Source organism: Manis javanica, chromosome 3 (genome assembly GCF_040802235.1).
Source record: "Manis javanica isolate MJ-LG chromosome 3, MJ_LKY, whole genome shotgun sequence".
Taxonomy (NCBI): domain Eukaryota; kingdom Metazoa; phylum Chordata; class Mammalia; order Pholidota; family Manidae; genus Manis; species Manis javanica.
In genome coordinates this window covers 210,901,903-210,924,966 of record NC_133158.1, presented here as the reverse complement: position 1 = coordinate 210,924,966, position 23,064 = coordinate 210,901,903, and the positions used below count along the sequence as shown (strand labels likewise).

At 38.6% G+C, this 23,064-nt stretch overlaps 1 protein-coding gene across 8 annotated transcripts in view; it reads right to left on the bottom strand.

The window, feature by feature from the left end:
* The window catches only part of ELP3 (elongator acetyltransferase complex subunit 3), a 126,553-nt gene that overhangs the window by 70,219 nt on the left and 33,270 nt on the right, over positions 1 to 23,064 (bottom strand). For 5 of the 8 annotated variants that reach the window (XM_073232739.1, XM_037024690.2, XM_037024691.2 and 2 more), the window contains exons 11-14: positions 13,987 to 14,077; positions 11,501 to 11,566; positions 8,817 to 9,044; positions 7,835 to 7,916 (exon numbers count right to left, since the gene is read on the bottom strand). In XM_073232739.1, coding sequence (XP_073088840.1) covers positions 7,835 to 7,916; positions 8,817 to 9,044; positions 11,501 to 11,566; positions 13,987 to 14,077 — 467 coding nt within the window. Of the gene's footprint in view, positions 1 to 909; positions 2,052 to 7,834; positions 7,917 to 8,816; positions 9,045 to 11,500; positions 11,567 to 13,986; positions 14,078 to 23,064 lie in introns of those variants that run through there. The other 3 variants (XM_073232740.1, XM_073232741.1, XM_037024692.2) reach the window with 2 other exon arrangements.

Below are 23,064 nucleotides of genomic sequence, written 5' to 3'. Positions count from 1 at the left end.
ACACCAGAAAAAGCTGCTTTCCTCAGAAACTTTACAATACAAAACTTCCCTCTAACTTCACAGTAAAGGCGGTCATTTGTATCAAAGCTCCGAGACCACTCAGGAGTATTACTAGGAACCACATGATGTAACAACCCCACCCATTCCTCTTCCCAAGCAGAGGCACACAGCTTCATTCCCAATACCCATACAAGAATGTAGAGAAAGAGTCTACGGATGTAAATCAACATTAGCAAGGCCATCCTCCGAGACTTTAGGGTGTGTGTTTCTGAGACACAAGACGACTCAACAGTATGGTTCTGAGAAGAACAACTGCAGTTGCTAAATGCTGTTCCTCATGTGCCAACAAGCCACCACCTACTGGGATCACTAGCTTCTGCCTCAAAAATGTCACCAAATATGCAGGTGGCCCACAAGATCCAAAGAGTGGAAACACACTTAGTGGTCTATTCAGGGATATTTGAACACCATCTATTAATTTATAGTCATGTGATGCCAAGTGAGGGTAGGTCTAATGCACTTGGTATGCAGTGTATTATAAACCAGCACTGCATTAATCTCCAAATGGATAAATACCAATTCCGGGAGGGAGAGTCCTGAGAGGGGCTGTGCAACAAAGCCCCCACAGCCCAGTGGCAACACAGACACTAGCCAGTAAATGTTCGGCTACTTCGTTTTCTAGCAAAATTGTGTTCTATGTCATCAGTGCTAGGCTAATAATGATGCTGAAATTAATAAAGTTCTTGCAGCTAATCAGTCTTTTATGTTGTATCTGTTGTCTTTAAAAAGAAAAATACCAAACTACAACAAAATCCTACTGGAATATGGACCCAAAAAAAGAAACCTATATATTCATTGTTAGAATCCCAAAATAGAAGAAATAGAGGAACATACAGAGAACCTTTTGGGTGCATTTAATTAGGGGATAATTTATTAAAAGATAAATTCTGTAAAGGGATGAAACAGGAACTATAAAAGTGCAAACAGTCTTTTCTGTTCCTTTCTGCAAAGTCCTATGTTAACTCATGCACATGCTGCCCGGACTGGTTCGCATTGAACAGGCTTCCTGGGTTCATTAGCAAATGGATAAGCGGAAGTAAGAGGAAGCTTTTCTAGGTATTTGGTAAGGATTATGAGCCCATCACCAGACATATCTAGTTACAAATGCCTCCTTCTTTTCAACTAGATTATAATGCAAAGAATGAAACTACTTTCACCTCAAATGGCTGGAGGTGTGTCGCAGTCAGTTTCTAGGACCCAGTGAGTAAATTTCAGCCTTTTGTAGTTGAATGAAATAAAACAACTGTTATTTTCTGCCCACATATCATACTATTAATCGGGAGTTCTGGGGCATAAGATGGTTAGTTTCTGCCCCAGGAAGGCAGTGTAGACTATATAAGGCACAGGCACATAGATTTCTTTCACTAGCAGGGATTTTAGATGGGGCTTTGGAGTCACACAACTCTGAGCATCATGATTTAGAATGACCTCATCCCCACACGGACTCCTTTACTCACCCGATATTTAAGCTCCTCCCCCCTCCCCTCTTTGCCTTTTTAATTTTTTTAATAGGCTTAAACAAAATGGCTATCAGTCTCCAATTTCAGTGATTTCTGTCATCAACCATTTGGCCATTTTCCTTATTTCTCACCATCACTGTGTGATCTATCAGCCTTGTAGGATTCTTGGCCAATGGCCATATTAATTTTCTACTTGAAAGAACACAGATAGAATACTGCTCATGACGAAGGTACTAGGGGGAGCTTGGGGAATAGCTGTTTGTCCTGATGCATAGCAATTAGGTTGGCAAACAGAAACAATGACATGATTGGATCTGATACCTGGCCAAAATTGCCAAAAGAAAAATAAAATCATTCTGTTGGGGGTATTAAGTGGCTTTTTAGATAGTAGCTATCAACAGTTATATTTGCCCTTTTGGAAATGGTACGGGCAGTGTGACATCAGAGATCTCCAGTTTCCATGGTGATTCTTAGTGATGGCATTTCAAATATTATGGTCAGGTTCTACAGGATAATCTCTTGCACTTTACACTGTAACAGAGGGAAGAGAAAAAACTGCTTCATCTTAACATTTTTAAAGGACAGAATGCTGATCATCTACATAGATAAGTCATGGCTTTAAGTAGATATGATTTGTTAATCTTAAACAAATGTGTGTTGCTAGAAGCTATACAAATAAGGTGGTGAGAGATGCTAAAGCACTTGGACTTAACAGGGATGAATTAATTGCTTATTTAGCAGCAATTAACTATTATTTCCCTGCTTACACATTATTTTATAAACTGCTTGTTCTGACCCTACTGATTTACCCAGTTTTATATGTAGAAAAAGATTATTTTCTTGCTCTGAAGCAATTAATCCTGAGTTGAGATACAGTCTAAGTAGGGAGAAAAACTTGTCTTCCTCTGCAGTTAATGATAATCCGCAGGATAAAGGCTGAGCTTGCTGCCCAGGCCAGCATGAACATCCCTCAGAGGCAGGGCAGCAACTCATCCCTCCTCTCTCTGCTCTCAGCCCCAGGCCCTTTGCACACAGCAAGTACTCAACCCGCTCAGTCATTCTGATGTTGATGGAGTATAAAACATTTGTATTTTGTTTAATTTTCACATTTGGAGTTGATGGTTAACTTTAAAAGACAGGTTACTTACAAGACAATTATATATGCTTAAAAAAAACAGAATGAATAATCTTAAAAGTCTATGAAAGTGTTTCATTTGACTTGGATAAACAAGGAAGTTCTCAATTTTCTCATGTAGATGTGAAGTTAATCTTTTAAAAAACATAAACCAGCTGTAACAGATTCAGTATATGCCATCTATCAACAAAATACATTAAGGTAACAAAATTAAAAAAAAATTTCATTTTTAATAGGGAAAAATGGAATACCTAAGTCTTTTGACTAGTGAGTCAAATCAGAGATATTATGTAGTTAATATTACTTAGAGGCAGAATCAAATACTAACATATCCAAGTAACAGAGAAAATACGCTAGTAAGATGAAGGTAAGTAGTCATAATGAATCAGAATTTAATTCAAAAAAATTTCTACACAAACGCATTACTCTTAGAGCCACAGTGACCACAGTGATAAATGATCTGTCTCTCCCTCAGTCAGGCTACCAGCTATGCCAGGACAGAATACCTAAGCCACCATTGGGAATGAGTTTTATAAAAGCCTATCGACTAGAACAAGGATGAGTTCACAAATTGAAGACAAGGTAAGAAAAAAATGTAGGGCACCTAGATCACAAAGTACCGCCGGTTGTGACTGGAGTGAACATGCAGCCACAAATCATGGACAGGATTAGCTACCTATAGGAAGCCTTATTACCCATTTTTATCACCAAATAGCCAACCTATGAGACTGAAATCAATTACTGATGAAATTAAAGGGTCTCCTAATATGGTTTCAGAAAGGAATCTACTTAAAATGTCATCAGTGAAACACAACTGGTCATGTTGAGAACTAGATGAAATGAAGACACTAAGGGCAGAACTGTAGACTGTTAGAACTGCAAAAGATAACCTAACCCACTTGTTAGTAATGAGATAAAGGCCATGGAGATCAAGTAAAATTATCCAAGATCACAAGGGGAGCCGCACAGGAATGGACCCCAGACCTGCACCCTCAGGTGTCTCTCTTCACATACCGATCCAATGAAGTGTCATGAATGAATGCCGCACACAAGCACCAGTGCTATCACAGGATCTTCATTCTAACTGCAGAAGAACTGGCTTTTTACAGCACAGTGAAAACACACACACCACTGTACTCAGATCAGAAAGACCAAAGTCAACAGGAACACGGAAGGAAAAAACCAACACAAAAAACACATTACAATATTAAACACTTTCAATGTGCCCTCCTTTAAGTTCTGAGTAATGGCCATCTTTGGTGTCTGATTCAGACACTTAAATAGAATAGTAATATATCACTAAATTAGAGAAATAAAATGCATCATACATAGAGCAGATGTTCTTGGCTTTTCATTTGAAGGGTGACCAGATCTTTAATTAAACAGAAAGTCAAGACCCTATGTGGTTTCCTCAGCAGAAAGCAATGGTGGGGCTCAGAGGCCACAGTGACAGGAAGTAATGCTTCCTTCTTCTCAAAGAACTCAGCCAGGTCCAAGAAGGCATGCCGAGGCCGCTCCTGTAGAAACCCACCGGTCAAAGGGAACCCCTGTACACAACCGAGTAGTCTGACTGTAGCAGCTGATGGGAAAGTTCTTCCGTGTTATTTTAGCAAGTCTCCCTCTGTTACTTTAAAAATTCTACAAGGAGATGATCTGAAATTGAGCTATTATTTAGATTACAGTAAGAAGCTAGGAAGAGGCCAGATGATGATTTCTACTTAGAAAGATACCTTGCTCATAAAAAGCAGAAACTGAGGCTCTTATGGGCAACTGAATGTGACCTCAAGCAAGTAAGGGGCCCTCTCTGCATGGAACATTTCCAAAAAGAGATAGAGAACATGAAGGCTAATGAAATACGGTGGGGAAGTGATAGAACACCGATGCTCTTCAGTTTTAAAACCTATTCATTTCCACAGATACCACAGAATCATGTGAGTACTATTAGACTTTGGGGCAGGCACTGCCAGGGTCAGACAGTATCTTTAACTTAATGAGTTGGAAGGACTACCGCATTTGGGAGAGCATACTAGAACCTTGCTACTCAAAGTGTGGTCTGGAGACGTTCGGCATAGGTATCACTGGGAGGTGGTTAGAAATGTAGGCTCCCAGGCCCCACCCCAGACCTAAGAAGTCAGAATCTGTATTTTAACAAGATCTCCAAGTGATTCACAGGCACATTCAAACTTGAGAAATACTGGACTGAAAACACTGACAGTGCTTGGCAAAAAAGGCCACTGATATTTTAGGTGATCTCAACCCCCCACAGATGCACTTGCAGAATGAGTCCAAGCCAGTCTGTCTCCTTCCTGGTATGAGGAAAGGATGATTTCTGGTCAGTCACAGGTAAAACAGTTGAGAGGTAAACAGTTTTAATTACAAGTATCAGTACTAATCAGGTGAGGCTCATTTAGTTCCTTTAGATAATAGAAAAAAAAATATAGCTAGCTATGTTAAGAAGTACTTTATGAGAAATCGAAGAAAACAAAAACAAATGGGAAGTTATTCCCTGCTCATGGATAGGAAGAACTAATACTGTTAAAATGGTCAAAGCAATCTACAGCTTAATGCAATCCCTATCAATATAACAATGACATTTTTTACAAGGCTGGAGCAAATAATCCTAAAATTTGTGTGGATCCACAAAAACCCCCAAATAGTCAAAGCAATCTTGAGAAAGAAGAACAAAGCTGGAGGTATCATACACCCTGATTTCAAATTATACTATAAATCTACAGTAATCAGAACAGTATGGTATTAGCAGAAATACTGATACATGGATCAATGGAACAGAATAGAGAGCCCAGAAATAAACCCACACTTAAATAGTCAGTTAATCTATGATAAAGGAGGCAAGAATATACAGTGCAAAAAGACAGTCTCCTCAAATACATGGTGTTGGGAAAACTGGGCAGCTACATGAAAAAGACTGAAACTGGACCTCTGTCTTACACCATACACAAAAATAAACTCAAAGACGATTAAAGACCTAGCTGTAAGACCTGAAACCATAAAACTCCTAGAAGAAAACATAGGCATTCAACACTTGAACATCAACATTAGTCATTTTTTTCTGGTTATGGCTCCCCAGGCCAGGGAAACAACAGCAAAAACAAACAAACTAAAAAGCTTCTGCACAGCAAAGAAAATCACTGACAAAATGAAAAGGCAGGAGAATATATTTGCAAGTGATATATCTTGCAAGGGGCTAATATCCAAAATATATAAAGAACTCATACAACTCAGCACCAAAAAAGCCCAAGTAACCAAAATAAAAAATGGGCAGAGGACCTGAACAGACACTTTTCCAAAGATGGCATACAGCTGCCCACAGGCATATGAAGATGCTCCACATCACTATCATCAGGGAAATGCACATTGAAAGCACAGTGAGATGTCACCTCACACCAGTCAGAATGGCTAGTATCAAATAGCCCCACAAGAAATAGTAAGCATTGGTGAGGATGTGGAGAAAAAGGAACCCTCGTTCCCAGTTGGTGGGAAGGCAAACGGATCCAGCTGCTACGAGAGCAGTATGGAGGCTCCTCCAAAAACTAAAGGTAGAAGTAAAGATAGAACTTTCCCAATTCTACTTTTGGGAACTTACCCAAAGAAAATGAAATCCTTGATTAGAAAAGATTTATGCACCCCTCTGCTTATCACCACATTATTTACAATAGCCAAGATACGGAAGCAACCTAAGTGTCCATCAATAGATGTATGGATAAAGAAGATGTGGTGCACATAAACATGGAATATTATTTGGCCATAAAGAGAAAAGAAATCCTACTATTTGCAACAACACAGATGGATCTAGAGGGTATTATGCTCAGTGAAATATAAGCCAGGTGGAGAAAGACAAATACCATGATTTCATTTACATGTGGGATCTAAAATACAAAACAAACAAAAAAGAAGTAGATTCATAAATACAGACAACAGACTATTGGTTATCACAGGCAGGTGGGAGAATGGGTGAAATAGGTGAAGGGGATAAAGACGTACAAACCTCGAGTTATAAAATAAATTAGTCACAGGGATGAAAGTACAGCATAAGGAATATAGCCAATATATTGTAATATCTTGGTATACTGGCAGATGGTAACTACACTTAACATAGTGGGCATTCAGAAACATATATAATTGTCAAATCACTATGTTGTATACCTGACACCAATAGACTATTGTGTATCAATTGTATTCAGTAAGAAAAGAAAAAAAGAAAAAGAAATGCTTTATTATTTGTCTGGGTAATGCCAAAACCCATATTCAGACTAAATAATTAAGTAAGCCTGGGTCAGTATCATAATTTTAATCATTAAAACCTGGCAAAGGTATTCATTTATTGATTGGCAACAACTTACTGATTTTTAATAAGATCTCATTTCAACTTTCATTTTCAGAAAACATTATTTTCTTAGAGGAAAATTTGCCTTTAAGAAAGAATGTTTTCTAATGGGAAAACAAATGCTGGAGGAAAAAGAGCCTAAATTTCGATAATGGCTTTTACCATGTTAGCTTCTGAGTGGGAACAGCCATTTTTGAAAGGATAATATAAAAAGAGTAGAAGTGAAAGGGTGTATACATTACTTTTTGCTCCACTCATACTAGAATTTTCTGTGCATGCCCACTTCCCCAGGTATCTAGTGTCCTAGATAAGGTAACATCGAAGCTTCCAAACAGGCGCAAGCTGTTTCCCAGGAGCCAAGTCCCGGAGAACAATGTTAAGGAACACAGAGCTCTGCCTTTTTAACATCTTCTACTGGCAACTGAGGTTCTATTTTAATTTTCTGAACTACAACATTGACAATGCCCACACTGGTTTACATTTTTCTTGAACCCTTACCATCAAATTTCATTTTCCCAGACAGAGTAACTGGGCACAAAGCACAGAAGAGCTGACTATAACTCGTGTGACAGACAATGGTGACTAGTGTGACAGACAGCAAGGAAGACAGGATGCATATTATTTAGGGTTTTGCCATTCAGAGAGGGAGGGGTTTTGAAGGCTCTATTCCACCACACTGCCTATAGGAATTTTCTTTGTGTTCGAGCACAAATCTTTCACTCTTTAGCTCTGCATAGTGATCATGAATATCAGCTGGAGAGGCAGTTTTAATGATGGTACCAAATTAACAATGTGAATGAACCATGGCCTCTGCCCCAGCCCCACCCCAGGTACCTGATATAACAGCGATTTTCCCAGACCCGTGTTCTTCTCTGGCTATTCTTTCTGCTTCCTCCATCAGCAGCATGCCAAAGCCCTGAAAGAGCAGTGGAGGCGGTTAGGAAATAGGAACCAAAGATATTGTTAAGAGGCGCCCATAAAACAAGGTGGCTAATATTTAGTAGTTGCTAAAAAAATAAGAGTGACAAAAAAACATTAATGGGAGTAAGGACTGAGAAACTGGGTAACATACCAAAAGCACACTATAGCAGACTGGTAAAGGGAGGAATAACTCTGCAACACAAGCCATCAAAAGGTATTCTGTGGATGATGTAATCTAGTCACAGTGAGGGGGTAATTGCTTCTCAATTTCTGTCTCTTTTTAAACAAGTTTTAGGCAATCTCCAGGTGATGAAAGTCTGGGGCATCTAATCTTGTGTTTATTAGTCACCCCTCCAATTTGAGACCAGGCAATATTCTTAAATCACCAATTTAGGGGTTTATGCTATATGCACTAACACATTTTCCTGAAATTTAAAAAAGTGAGTTGTTTATTTATTTTGGTTGTGGGGGTGGGGGGAATGGAACAGTGTCCCACTGTGTATCATATCACAGTCCGCATTTGCAAAGTGCTTTAGGATTTCCTTAGTACTTTCACATCATCCCCTCTGATCCCCTAACAGTGGGATACAGAATCGCTGATATTAGGCCATTTTTGACTTTTCAAAAATTGCAATTTCATAGGGTTCAACCCAATATTATAGGGTTCAATTCCACTTGACTGAGGTTCAATTTGTCTCTCCTTCCACCCCACTCAACACCCAAAAGGGTGCAATTGGGAGAGAAAACATCTCTGAACAATTAAAATTGGTTCCTCTATTTCTATGCTTCTCTTTCTCTGTCTCTTCCTCTGCCCCCCACCCCTCTCCCATTCCTTTTCTCTTTTCCTCCTTTGGGCAATTTAATTACAGATAAATAGAGATAGAATACAGGATACCTGGTGCTGGAATTTAGTCGGATCCCGACTGCTCACGGGGACTACACTGCCATACACATGCAGCTCCCGGACTATGGAAACACCTCCCACCAATTCAAAACGGAAGGTTTCCTCTGAACACTTCCGTAACCGCAGGAGGCCGATCAAAATGTCTTGATCTGGGTCTTCATATGATAAGAATGTTTCCCAGCCACCATTTGCAACATAATCTCTCCTTACCAATTCAACCTGTTTGATAAAAAAACACACCAAGAGTTTTTTAAATTGGGGAATAAAGTGATTTTTATAATTTTTTTTTTGAGAGGGCATCTCTCATATTTATTGATCAAATGGTTGTTAACAACAATAAAATTCAGTATAGGGGGGGTCAATGCTCAATGTACAATAATTAATCCATCTCAAGCCTAATTCTCGTCAGTCTCCAATCTTCTGAAGCATAACGAACAAGTTCTTACATGGTGAACGAATTCTTACATAGTGAATAAATTCTTACATGGTGAACAGTACAAGGGCATTCATCACAGAAACTTTCGGTTTTGATCACGCATTATGACCCATAAACAATCAGGTCAAATATGAATATTTGTTTGATTTTTGTACTTGTATATGTTGATCCCACATTTCTCCCTCGATTATTATTATTATTTTTATTTTTAATAAAATGCTGAAGTGGTAGGTAGATGCAAGATAAAGGTAGAAAACATAGTTTAGTGCTGTAAGAGGGCAAATGTAGATGATCAGATGATCAGGTGTGTGCCTATGGACTAAGTATTAATCCAGGCTAGACAAGGGCAGCAAGACATCCACGGATGCAGATTTCTCTCAAAGCAGGGGGTGTGAGGTTCTGAGCCTCACCTCTGTTGATCCCCAAATTCTCACCTGATGGCCCCCATGCGACTGTGCCTGTCTTAGGTTGTTCCTCCCTTGAGGAATCTTACCCGTCTCTGGCTAACCAGTCATCTTCTGGGGCCATACAGGGAAATGTAAAGTTGGTAAGTGAGAGAGAAGCCATATTGTTTGAAAAGGTTAGCTTTTTACTTCTTTGCAGATTTATGCCCTGTGGCTTCTATGCCCAGCACTTGTCTCGAGGTATCTTTACCACCTGGAGGAATTATGATACTCGGTAAATTCGATATGAGGCACGAATTCTATTTAAGGGTTGTGATTTTTATAATTTTAAGTATTTATTTAGGCTAATATTTCCCATTAGGCATAACAAAGAATGAATAATCACAGATTATTTTTCTTTTCACTTGTCTACTTTTAAATCACTAATTAAATAAGAGTTCATACCTGGTTCATGGACTATTATAAAAGGAAAACAATTCTACAACTTTGTAAATATGTGAACTTCATTAACCTTGACATTCTTACAGAGATCTATGTCAGTAAATGCTTTCATGTATTTGAATCTTTGATAATTCCATGAAGAGTCTCTAAGGTAAAATTACATGGTATGTCACATGTGTAGTTCTTGGGAGCACCCCTGAGCCCCAGAACCGTCAGGTGCTAGCCCACACCTCCTCTACTGGGGAAAAAAAGTGTTACTGGTCACTTGCTCCTTGATGCAATTTTAAGAAAGTATGGCATCCAACAGGGCCTTTAAAATATTGTGCCTGGTTTGAGATTTAAATGTTAAAGGAAATCCAATCCTGGAGAGCAGCTCTAGGGGAAGCTCTTATGAGAGCAATCTACACAGGCTTTTGACTCTCCAACTCACTGTCCAAGGGGCCCTTGTACTCTGCATAAATATAAGCAACATGTAACAATACACATGTACAGAGAACCCACACATCTGTAGGCATGGTCACCCCGAGATATCTCTGAAAATGGCGGACTGTCCAGAGTGAGGTGAAGAGTCCGACTAATACTTATATTCCTTCTCAACATAATGTTTGCTACATAACTGGGCTGCGCAAGAATTGAGCAAATGATTAACTATGCTTGGGTCTACTTTTTCCCTCAGCAGGTCCCAAATATGAAAAATGTCAAACGATTAGTATCAATGCAGATATCATCTATCCTAGCCTTTCTCAAGTGGGATTCCACGAGAGAGTTAACCCCACAGATAATTTGGCACACAGCTAGACATACAGATAAAGAAGACAGAAGTCAATTCATTACGACGAATGCCTTCAGGCACTAGGCTCAAGTTTTGTGGGACCCACGCTGATAAGGGCCGATCTACTTACTTGATTCCCACCAATGAGCAATGATTTAGCAGTTGCCCACAAAGAGGTAAGCAGGTCCCATCCAGCTCTACATTAAGGTAGCCAGCCACTAGTTACAGGCCACTTATTCGAATTAAGTACAATTGAATAAAATTAAAAATTCAGTTCCTCAGTTGCTCTAGCACCTTTCAAGTGCTTAACCGTCACCTGTGACTGGTGGCTGCTGCCATACTGACAGCACAGATGGCAGAATATTCCCAATACCGCAGAAAGTCCTACTGGCCCTGCTGACCTAGAATGAAGCCCACACTTGGTTTTCCTTCCCTGGCTCTTCTAGAAATTAGCTTCCCTACTCTTTGCCTCTCGCTGACATCTATATCCTACCCTCGATTACTCTTTGCTCTTAGATTATTCATTAACTTCTGGGGTTTGGTCCTGTTGGTAAGAAGGTGTGCCCAGGCTTGACAAATATTTATAAACAGGACCCATTCTTTATACAAGGAAGAAACTAACCTGGTATGGCCGTACTTTGTGATGAATTTCTTGGATTCCAACCTCTCTGGTTCTCACATCTCGACACTGCCAAGGAAAAAAAAAAAAGGCAAGGGAGGGGGCAAATGTAAAACTGGTAACTAATTCAGTTTTTATTGAAAGCTCTCCACCAAACCCTGGGTTCAAAATTAAGTTTGGACATAGTTTAGGTTAAGATAAAAAGACACAATTTAAAAATGATACCATCTTTAATAAACCTGAGGAGAGGAATACAGAAGGGAAATGTATGAAGTTAGGATACCACTGCTTTTAAAGTTGGTTTAGAACTCAAAGGAGATCAATATATATAAAATTGGAAGTAAAGAACAGACATCCTAAAAATCTGAAAATAGTTTTACCCACGGGATATAAGTGTACCTGAAAGTGTAATATGGAACTATACAGAAGAGCAAAAAGCACATTCCTAATTTTTAAAAACCTTCCCATTTTATAGCAGTTAGCATTTTAGCATCACCAAACTTAAATCATTTTAGAAATGTCAAAAAGAGGGATGCTGAAGACTGCTGTTTTTTGCAGAGAAGGGCACAGAGAAGAAAGCATGGGAAGGAGGAAGGAAGGGAACGTAGAAAACTTAGAGCCATTTATCATTGTCTGAGCCATGGTCACAAATGGCTCTTTGAGGGTCCCTAGGAGGCCCAAGGCTGATGTGGGCGATACGGATGCAAAGCACGGCTGCGCCGATGCGAGACAACTCTTACTGCCGTTCCACAATTCAGCGTGTGTGCCGCACAGCCTGTGTGCTGTCACACAGTCCTCACGGTATTCCATCATATGTCCTATGGTTATGTTTTTCCCTAGAGAATGAACAGTGGAATTTATTTTCAGGTTTCTAATATTTTCCACCAGTGAGAAAAGAGCACCCTGGAAATCTGATGTCATGCAAGCTATACTACTAAATAGCGTATTTTTGAAGAACTGCTATATATGTAGAGAATTCAGTGAGAAAATAAGAGCTTATCTATAAAAACAAAGCTACTTCCATGCCCCAGGAACCGGTCCAAAATAATAATGCTTTGCTGATGTGGATGAATTCAAACAAAAACTATATAGCAAATAGGATCACAAATCTCTGTAATTGTGAATCTATTACATTTAGATATTATCTTTGAACTGGAGTAGTTCTATACAGTAGCTTGGTGTGAACATCCTACAATTACACACTCATAATGAATACTTGCATACTGCTGCTTTTTGGGGGGTTGGGGGGAGGCTTTTTTAAAAGGCAGAGATTGTTGTGTGCCTGTTTTCTGGTATAGACACTGCCTATGTGAACTAGGTGTCTTTTGGTTATGACTGAATTCCAGTCTTTAGACTCAATCCCAGTTTAAGAGAGGCTACCAAGGCTTATGAGGGGTACAGGGTAAAAGACAACAGCCAGATGCGGTTATCAGGATACCCAGGCCAGGTGAGTCACTTTGGCAGTGGTATTCGCAGAGAGAGAGGAGTTGGAGAACACGGACAGCTGGAGACTGAAGGAGAGCAGGTGTACAATCTTCTTTGCGGCTATTAATTACTGTAAATTCATGTGTTATTTGTCTAGGACTTTTTTTTTTTTTTGGTAGAATAAGCCAATAATGTTCACAAACTCTCGGACAAACAATTTTCTGAAAAAATTTCCCCATAATAATTTGACTAAGAGAATAAAATGCCTTGGGTAAGTCCCCAAAATGATTTTCAGTCCTTAAACTGATGTGTTTCCAAGTGTGGTCCATGTTTGCAATGGGCACGAGAACGCCCTGCAGCTCCACCCCTGACCAGGTGAGCCAGGATCTCTGAAGGCAGAGCCCGGGAACCCCTGCTTGGGCCCAGCTGCCACTCGTGGCCCTTCCTCTTTAGCAGCCATAAGATGTAGTGTCTAGGGCACTGAGTTTCAAACCTTACTGTGACTTAAGAATCATCTGCAGAGACTGCTAAATTGCTGATGCCTGGGCTCTTTGTCCTTCCAGGGCCAGCAGAAAGTAGATGTTTAGTAAATATTTGTGAAATAAATAAATGAATGAATAGACAGGGGGTGAGGGTGAGGGGAGGGACACTGATGTACATGGGCAACAGCACTGTTTGGGAATGATTTCACACTTGTAATCATTGTTTCTTCAAATGTCGTGTTCTAACATTCTTTTTTTAACCACTAGTCAAGAATCGAACACCTAGTACTTCAAAAGAAAAAAATGGTTTTAAAAGAGCAAATTAAGCAAATAGTTGGCAATCTGATTAGGTGGAAAAAAACAACCGTTAAATTGACAAACTTACACTCTTTTTAGAAGGAGAAAGGATGCATAGGATAGGATGCAGACTTTGCAACCCCCAGCTTCAACTTCAACATACAGCAAGAATGCCTTCAGCATTTGGCGGCTTTTAATCAAATGCAGATGTAAGAAAAATAGTGTCAAAGGCTTTTTTGTGTTTTCAGTTGATTTTGATCTCAATGGTTATGGTCAGTCACCTACCTGTATTCCAAGGTCTTTCATTCTTGCAAAGGCCAGCTCTCTCAAATTACCATGCTCTACTCCTGAGCTGACCAAGGGCATCGGAATATCTCTGCAGGAGAAAAAGGCGAGCTGTTGCAAAATACAGATCCTTCTCTATAGCAGTAAGGCAGGGATATTTTGAAAACAAACAAACAAACAAACATCCTCCCTCCAAAAAAAAATCCCTTACAAAGCGGACCAGAAAAGCAGAGGCTGAATATTCTAAACAGAAAACAAGGTTCAGAGCTTCTCTATCCCTCACTTTCCCCATCTGTGAAATTTTTCACCTGCTGCTCAGGGTTTTTGTGAGAAACACCTGATGAAAATCACTTTATAAGATTCAAAGTGCAAAACAAATGTCCAATAACCATTAGTAATGATTTTTGGTTGGTATTTGTCCTAAATAAAAAAAGGAATAAAGATTTTTTATAAGATCCAAATTTTTAAAAGAGGAGGAATACTATTATTAAAGCTTTGCTTTATTATTAGCTTATAAACACTTCCCAGACACCCACTGAAGGATAAGTAACCAGGAAGCTCAAAAGCTGGTTTAGCCAACAACTGGTCTCAAAGTGTAAGTTTTTCCTCGTTTCCCCAAAATCTAAATTAGAAGTGACGCTGCATTAGAAGAATCACAGCTGGCCTAAAGATGAGAGGAGATAAAATTTTACTTCCTGGCATTATTATAAAGTGCCAGGCATCAAGGAGGCTTCAATCAAAAACTGAAGCTATGAGTGCCACTTTAGTAGCCCACAACACCCTCTTCTAGGCAAAAATCAGTCTCTAAAGATAAAACAGTTAAAAAAGAAAAACTGAAGTGAGAATATGCTCAGCACAGTAATATGCTCAGGATTATCCAAAGACAAGTCCCCAATTTGTTTTGTCTAATACTTGGTTGGTTAGGAGAAAGACTTAAAGAATATGCCAATTATCTTTTCTTCTAATTTTTGCTTTTGGATCAACTGGAGTTTTTCCTTTTTTTTTTTACTTATCCCTGCAAATGTTAAGTAAATACAATTAGACAGTTCATCCATTTGATTTTAATAAGATATTCCTCACTCATTCCAAAGTATCAAAGCCAATTAATTAGCATTAAAAGCTATACACAGCAAATCTATCAGGCTGTGAAAGCCACTAGTTTCCATAAAGACACTTCTTTATAAATTGATAAGCCAAAATTCTTTAAGACAATGAGACACCAGGGAGTTCAAAATGAGAGTTACATGAACAAATATATTCGACATCAAACATATTGATCAGTTAATAGATGCTAATAATATTTTCTTGTAGTTTTTAGTAAAATAAATTGTTATCTTTGGAACTGTAATTTCTTAAAATCAAATACATTTTGAACTATTAAGCAGATGAAACTGAATGGAGGCTAGTAAAGTAAGAAGTATGGTTTACTTTAGCAAGGAAGGTGCAAATACACTGTTTTAAGTATTTTACTGTTTCCTATTATAGTAAGCCAAAATTAAAGTTTTCTAAATGCCTTATTTTACTCTGAAATATTTATAAATAACTCACAAATATGTATATATTTTTATATGTTTGAAAATATATGCTACATGTTTTAAATTCTACTTTAAAACACTGTTAAGTGTGACATGAATTTAATCGATAGAAACAACAGCACCCACTGTTAGTACCCATTACGTGACAGACACATTCTTGTCATTCACGGCAGTTATGTTCTATAAAGGTGCTGTGAATACTCAACTGTGAAATACTGAGGCACTGCTCCTAGGGAAAATGCAGGGCTAGGTTCTCATGAGCCATGTAGTCATGTTTTCTTCAACAGATCAACATATAAACACTTATTTTATGTGTGTTTCTGTTTAAAGCATTTTATTTAACATATAATTGACTCTAAAGTACTTGTGGTCAAGAGCACCGTAATTCATACCTCAAGGAAGCTTATCTAATATATTAATTTTCTTAATAAGGCACCTCACAATTTTCTTGTATTTCAAGACACTAGATAGACAGCACCTTAGCGTTATGCTTGGGGGCCATTCAAACAGAAAATCAACAAAAAGCACAGAACTATATTATGAAATAGACTGTAGAAAGCACTCGTTTACAGTATGAGCTGGAACTACACAGTATCATACCAATACCCTTTCCTCAGCAACCTTCCAACTACCAGCCTAGCATCTACTGAAGACTCCTGTCTGTACCATCTTCCCTATGATGGTTGTCAAATGGTGATTATTTCTATCATCCCTTCTGCATTTATTAGTTGAGCTTGTGTTATAAGGAAGAACTTTTCCTTCTTTCCTATTATCTGTTCATTTATTTATGAACTCAAGGATTTCTATTTTATTCAGTGATATTAACCTGATATTAACATTATTTTATTGCTTAAAAATTTCTTTACTTCCTGGAACAGTAAGTTGTTTGAGGTTTACCTTGTATGTTTGCTGCCCCGGCCCTGGAACTGGCCATCTTTCCAAGAAACCCTGATTCCTTTTAGGGGAGGGTGGTATTTAGAATCTACTGTGGAAGACCTGGGAACTCGCCATGCTCATTATTACTGAGGTGTCACTGCCTCTAGGCCCTCTCAGTGTAAAAACTAAGAAATGTATGTATGTATATTTATATTCATATGCACATAACATAAACATACATCTCTAACTATTTCTATATAAAAATGTAAAAGCTCATAAGCTCATGCTGGCAATTACAACTCTAGTTCAGTGCCTCAGTGTTCTTTCCAGCTTTCTACCTTTCAGTGTTTGTAAATCCCTTCAGATATGAGAAATTTGGCCCTCTTATCTTTAGTATATTTATTTGCCAAGTCAATAATCTATTTGCTCAATATAACCAACCTCCCAACTAGTCTAGCTGCCACCTCTGCAGTCCCCACGTTCACTCTCTACTCTTCTCACGCCATGCACGTTGCTGTCAATGCCTCCGTGTCATTGTCTCCACAGGTGATGGGAAGGGGGCATGGGGAGATGGAAAGGGAAAGGAAAATGGGCTTTACAAATATTTTTATAGTGAACCAGGACTTTTAAAAGACAAGAAAATTTTCAATACAAATAAACTCTCTGAGGAATAGGTTGTGTCATACTGTGTTGTTAAGCAGAATTATATGACCTAAAGAAAGAATTACCAGCAGGGCTGGCTAACAATTTGTGGGGTCCAGGGAAAAATGAGAACAGGGAGGGCTCTTGTTAAGAAAATGATGAATAATTTCAGGATTAGAGCATTAAGCAAGTGCAAGATCCTGAGATTACACAGGACGAATGTTCCTGAAGCTGGCCCTGATCACCACAAAGCACAAGTCAGGGAGGACACAGTAACACACGGCTTTATGATGCTGACAGTTCATCGATGCCCTTACACTTGTGTCTTTCATCACAAAGACGCAACATGGTTTTGATGGTCTTTGGCAGTGGCATGCCTGGAGTATGCAGACAGGAGTTTTTCCTCATTATGGAAGAGAAATGTGGCAATTTTCACCTCCAGTGAAAGTCTTTTTCACTGAAAATGAACAGAGATAATTCTATATATGCTGAGTATCTTCTATGTGCAAAATAATGTATTAAGCAGTGTAGAATATATAAGATAAACAGGCATATTACAGTCTCGTAGGAATTCAAAGCCCAGATGAGATGACTGCCCACTTGAATTTGCTGCCTCCACGTAGGTAGGAATTAAGCTTAGTTTAAGGTTTCTCAATTTGTTTCAATATAGTTTCACTTTGTTGGCTTGAGGAGAGAGAAATTCCATTCAAGAATACTCACTTTTCTATTTCAACAGGTAACATTTCAAGCTTAGAGGTGCTAATATTTGCAATTTACTTATCAAAAACCTTCCAAAGTGATGTCTGGAGCTTTTTGGTCTGAAGTTTCTCAAGCTTCCCAAGCATGTTTTGGTTGCAAATTGGTATTTCTATTCTAATGCATCGCAGTGATTTAAATATCACATCAAGGCAGACAGCTGTCAAACAGCCTGCAGGCAGTAGCAGCTTAATGTGGCTCCATCATGTATCTGGATGGGATTTTACATTTAATCCTTGACTGCACCCTTCAGGGCTGCAATACAGAATCATCTATTAGGATGCTGCTTCAAGAAAAAAAAAAACAGCTGATATCATGGCTCAATGGTCATAAAATTAAAAGTGTAAATGAGTTAAGAGGAAAAACAAAAGGGGGGGATGGGGAAAATGGCCAATTAAAAGTATCAAGTAATGTATTCATAAAATATAGTAAGAAAAAAGGGGACAAGTGTTAAGTACTGCGTTTTCACGTGAAATATCTTCCCTCCTACTTTCCTTCCTCTTTTCCTCTCTTCTCATATCTATGTAAAAAATAATCTTAAGATTTTCTCCTCCACGTGTAAGTTTAGATTCACTATCAACATTGAGTATATTGCCTGTAATTGGCAGAAGCCGTCACTAGGTGAATCTACATGGAGAGGGTCATATTTTCTAAAGGCAGAGAACACAAAGATATATACAATTTTCCTTTAAATGATTAAAAAATTGAACTATTATTATTAAAATTGCCTGGCTTAAACACTCTGGGAGGAAGTTTTCCTCTTTTACCAATGTTGTTTTTCTAGCAAGACATAACTGTTTCCAAATTAAGGAGAGCGAGGGTGCATAACTGCATTTTTAGACCAATGTCAGTTTCCTACATTCTCAGAATTGCTCTAAAAGTTAAAATTCAAGCTAGAAGGGACATTGCAGAGTCAACACTGATGCTCTTTTCCCCCATCACAAGGCTTCTCAGCCGCTTAACTGCCTGAACGCCCGCCTGCTCTTGTGTGCATTTGTATATAACGCTTGAACTACCCACTAACACTTTCCTTAGCACTTCCATTTCAAAATTTTACCATCTAGCTCTTGATACAACTTTCTTTCTGTAAGTCTAGATATCCCAAACTCTAGCTGTATCTGAATATAACTTTAATACCCCAGTAAATGGAATATGAAGTTTTTAAGCAGAGACATGAAGCTGTTTTACCAGAACACACCTGTCACACTGTTACCAAGGATGAGCGCGGACACGGCCTGTTTCCCTGGTCTCCTTATTTGTCCAGGTAAAAGGACATAATTCAAAAGGCCTCTGGAAGGTAAAGGTGAGTTTATGAAGTGTCTCTGGAGCCATCTCATAAAAAGCACTATCACCTTTATGACCCAAATTCCATGATGGCAAAGTACAGACATGAACAGACAACTGACCGAAGAAGAAACACAAATGATAATCATTTATATGGAAGATATAATAATCCTCACTAATAACTAGGGAAATGCAAATTAATACCCCTAGGTACATTAAAAAATACAAGCATGCAATTCTGTAGAGATTGTGATAAAAACAGTAACTATTTACTCTAAATTGGTAAAATCACTTTGGAAAACCCTATCAACATACACAGCAAAAACTGTAATGTTCATTTATACTTCCCTTCCTTCTGAAAGCTTACTAATAACACTAAGAAAGATGCTTAGATCTTTTATGGTGAGTAACCCTTCTCCTAGATTATAGTATTCTAGCAGATTACTTCAAAAGAAGTGAAAGTTGTACGTCCATGGATTTTAGCTGTAGTAGAGGCCAGGATAATGATTACAAAAAAAAGGTAAAGGAACCTGGAAGTAACCTAAATGTCCAACTAATGGGAAGTTTCCTGAATAAGACAAAATGCAGGACTACAATGCTGCCATTAAAATTATAATTATGATGATTATCCAAGTCTTTAACAAAAGAAAAGGAAGGCAAAAATGCAAACAGCATATCTGCCAGTGTATAAATCAAATGTACTGCTGTGTAAAGATGCATCTCAATTATACAAGGAAAATTTTGGAAAAATAATGTAAACCTGTTATTAATACATATTTTTGAAGTGATTTTAAAAGTGCCTTTATAGAGAAAACATTTTGCTCATGGAAATATAGTACTGTATGGCTGGAAAATAAGAAGAAAATATAAGTTCAGTATAACTAGTAAGTCTACAAACTGCTGGAAGAAAGTATAAAATCACATGACCAAAAAGAAATGTCCTGGGATCAATGAACAGTATACGTGGCAGAAACACATCATACCCTACACCTCAGCCCTCAAAAGCCCAGTTCAGAATTTCAGTGATTACTGATAACAAAAAGCAAGTCAATGTAAAATGAATTTAAATCATTTTCTATGTAGTATGTACAAAGACAATACATAAATAAAAAGAGGTAAAAAGTAGGAAAATACAGTAAACTTTGAATGGCTTCCCATGCAGGTAGCCACAGAAATATTCAATACAAAATATAGGAGTAACATAATATATTTGAAGAATTTTGCCCATGCTTATAGAAAAGCAAAAGCTTTATTGAACATTATTAGTCCACAGTAAGCTACATAAAAAAAGCAGTTCTAATGAAATATATAGCTATAGTAAAAGCACAAAAAATACAAAAAAAATAGAAAATGCCATAAAGATTTTAATCTTTATACTAAAAAAACTAGAAATTACATTAAAAGTTAAGTAAATTATCATTTCCAAAGCATGAAAATCTCCCATCCCAGCTAGACTCTCTCCACCAAAGGCTTTTACTATATTAGGAACTGAGTCATCGCAGTCTTCAAACAAGGAATTGTCCTCAGCCTCACTGACGATATTACTGATTGCACATTTTAAAAGAAATTATACCTCTTGTTTTACAGCATGCCATTAACATTTAATTCACCCACATATTTGTAAAATAATAGTGTCACTTCATAATCTTAAGTCTATATCCACCTGTATCACTTGTTCCACATAAACCTTTAAGTGCTGTATTAAGAGAGAAATGTAATGGGCAGTTTGACCTCCTGGAATTATGGCTGGACTTAGGACTGGAATTATCCTGGAATTACAACTCTTCCAGTGGCCAGTTCTCCAAAGAGAGCTGTAACGAGGTCATGAGAGGAGAATTGCGAACAGGGAGGTTTCTTTAATTACCTTCTTTAATTACCATGATATCATGCCTTTCTCATCACACAACCTTTTGGTTGTATAACATACAAGTTCTTAATTCCTCCTGTCATGACCCCTGTATAATTTTCCTATAGAGATTGTATTTGCTGCTCTTGTTTTCTCGGCATCCTTATTTTCTCAGTTGGTGGTAGGTCAGAACAATGTCCCACGGTGATATTTCATCAAGTCTATAAAATTAAGCTTTTAATGTTATAGTAATGTCTCTGTTGCTTTTTAACTCACTGGTTACAGCAGTAAGAAATTTAAAGCTGCAAATGAGGGGAGAGAATGTAATTCTTCATCTGGTTGCCTGTGTGATATACGCCTTATTGCTTTTGGTAGGAAAACTATGGTGTCTATGGCTGTGAATTTCTAATTATTCTGTGATATCTGCTGCAAAGGCTCTGCTGCGGAAAAGAAGTTATCTTCATTGTTCTCTGTTTGCCCTGTACTGTAAGTGCCCAATAATAAGTTTGTGGATTACAGTATAAGGGCTTGACATTAAGTTTTGGACTGCTGATGCACACGTTTCAAAATACCTCTGTCCCGAATAACCATACTGCCAGCTGTATGACACAGCTGCTGGCAAGACCACCCGGTGACACATTAGGCTGCCCCCCACAAGTGAAGTTCTCCCTTTCGGAAAGCCTGGGTAACCTACATAAATGACTGCTTGACTGACCCCATTTTCCCCTTCCATGCCCTAATGCCCACTCTTGGTTTAAATTAGTTAATGAAGGGTGAACCCCACAGAACCCTAGACACTCGACTCTCATCCTAATAAAGTCTGAATCCCAGGATCACACTCTCCCTTCCCCGCAACCTTGCTGTGTGCCCCTCGGGCTTCCCAGGTATCATTTGGGGCATGAGTAGTAAGTCCAGTTCCTCAAAGTTCCCTGGGGGCTTCTGCTGAGATGTGGCTGCAATCACAGCAGGTGTCAGGGCAGGTCCAGCCACAACACTGACCCTGGGAGCAAAATGTCTGTGGGGACTCACTGGGAGCCGACAGCACTGCTGCCCAAAGGCACTGACCAGCCCCGCAGAGATGTCACTGCCATGCCAGCTGCTGGGAAGTCCTATCTTCACTGCTCTCTGGTTGCCCAAATCAGCCAAATGCAAAGGACTTTTTCTTTTGTCTTTGTTAATACTTACTGCATCTTTGTTTCTAAAAATTTAAATGAACACAATAGAAAACAATCTCAAAGTTACAGAAAATGTTCCAAGTGTGGTACAAATAACTCTTTTTCCTGAACAACTTGAGAGTAAATTGGGAACAGGATGTCCCAACAGCTCTAGAATACTCTAAGTATTTCCTGTAACAAGGACCTTCCCTTACATAGCCATGATACAACCATCAAAACCAGGAAATTAACACTGATACTTTACTAATGTCCTAACTGAGACTCCACTCCAGCCTCGCCAGTGTTTCAATTACATCCTTTGGACCGAAAGGATCAGCAGAACCTTGGGTTGTACTTAGCTGTCTTTTTAGTCTCCTTCACAATGAACTCATCCCTTGAGCCTCACACTTTTGAAGGTTGCAGGCTAGTGATTTTTTACAATGTTCGTCAGTGTGGGTTTGTCTGATGTTTCCTCATGATTAGATTCAGATTATGCAGGTCCAGCTGAGTAACACATGATGCTGTGTTTTCAATGCATACCATCAGGTGGCACACAGCTGTGACTTGTACTAAGATGATACTCACTTTGATCTCTGCCAGGCTTCTCCATGGTCAAGCAACTCTTTTCTACTTGGTAATTAATAAGTATGTGGTGGGAGGGGTACTTTGAAACGAAATACAGTCAGTTCTCATTATTTGCAGTAGTTATATTCTACAATGTTGCCATGAACACTGATTTAATGAATATTAAAACACTGCTCTTAGGGGAAATATAGGACTAGGTTCCTATGAGCCTCTAGTCACATTTTTATCAACCCATCAACACAGAACCTTGTTTTACTTGTGTTTCTGTTTAAGGACACCTTAGTCGGCTCATTAACACTGAACTCAGGGCCAACAGTGCTAACACTCATGCCTGATGAAGCTTATCTAACATGCATTTTCGCCACAGTGTACATTATGGCCTTCCTCACTTAGAACATGT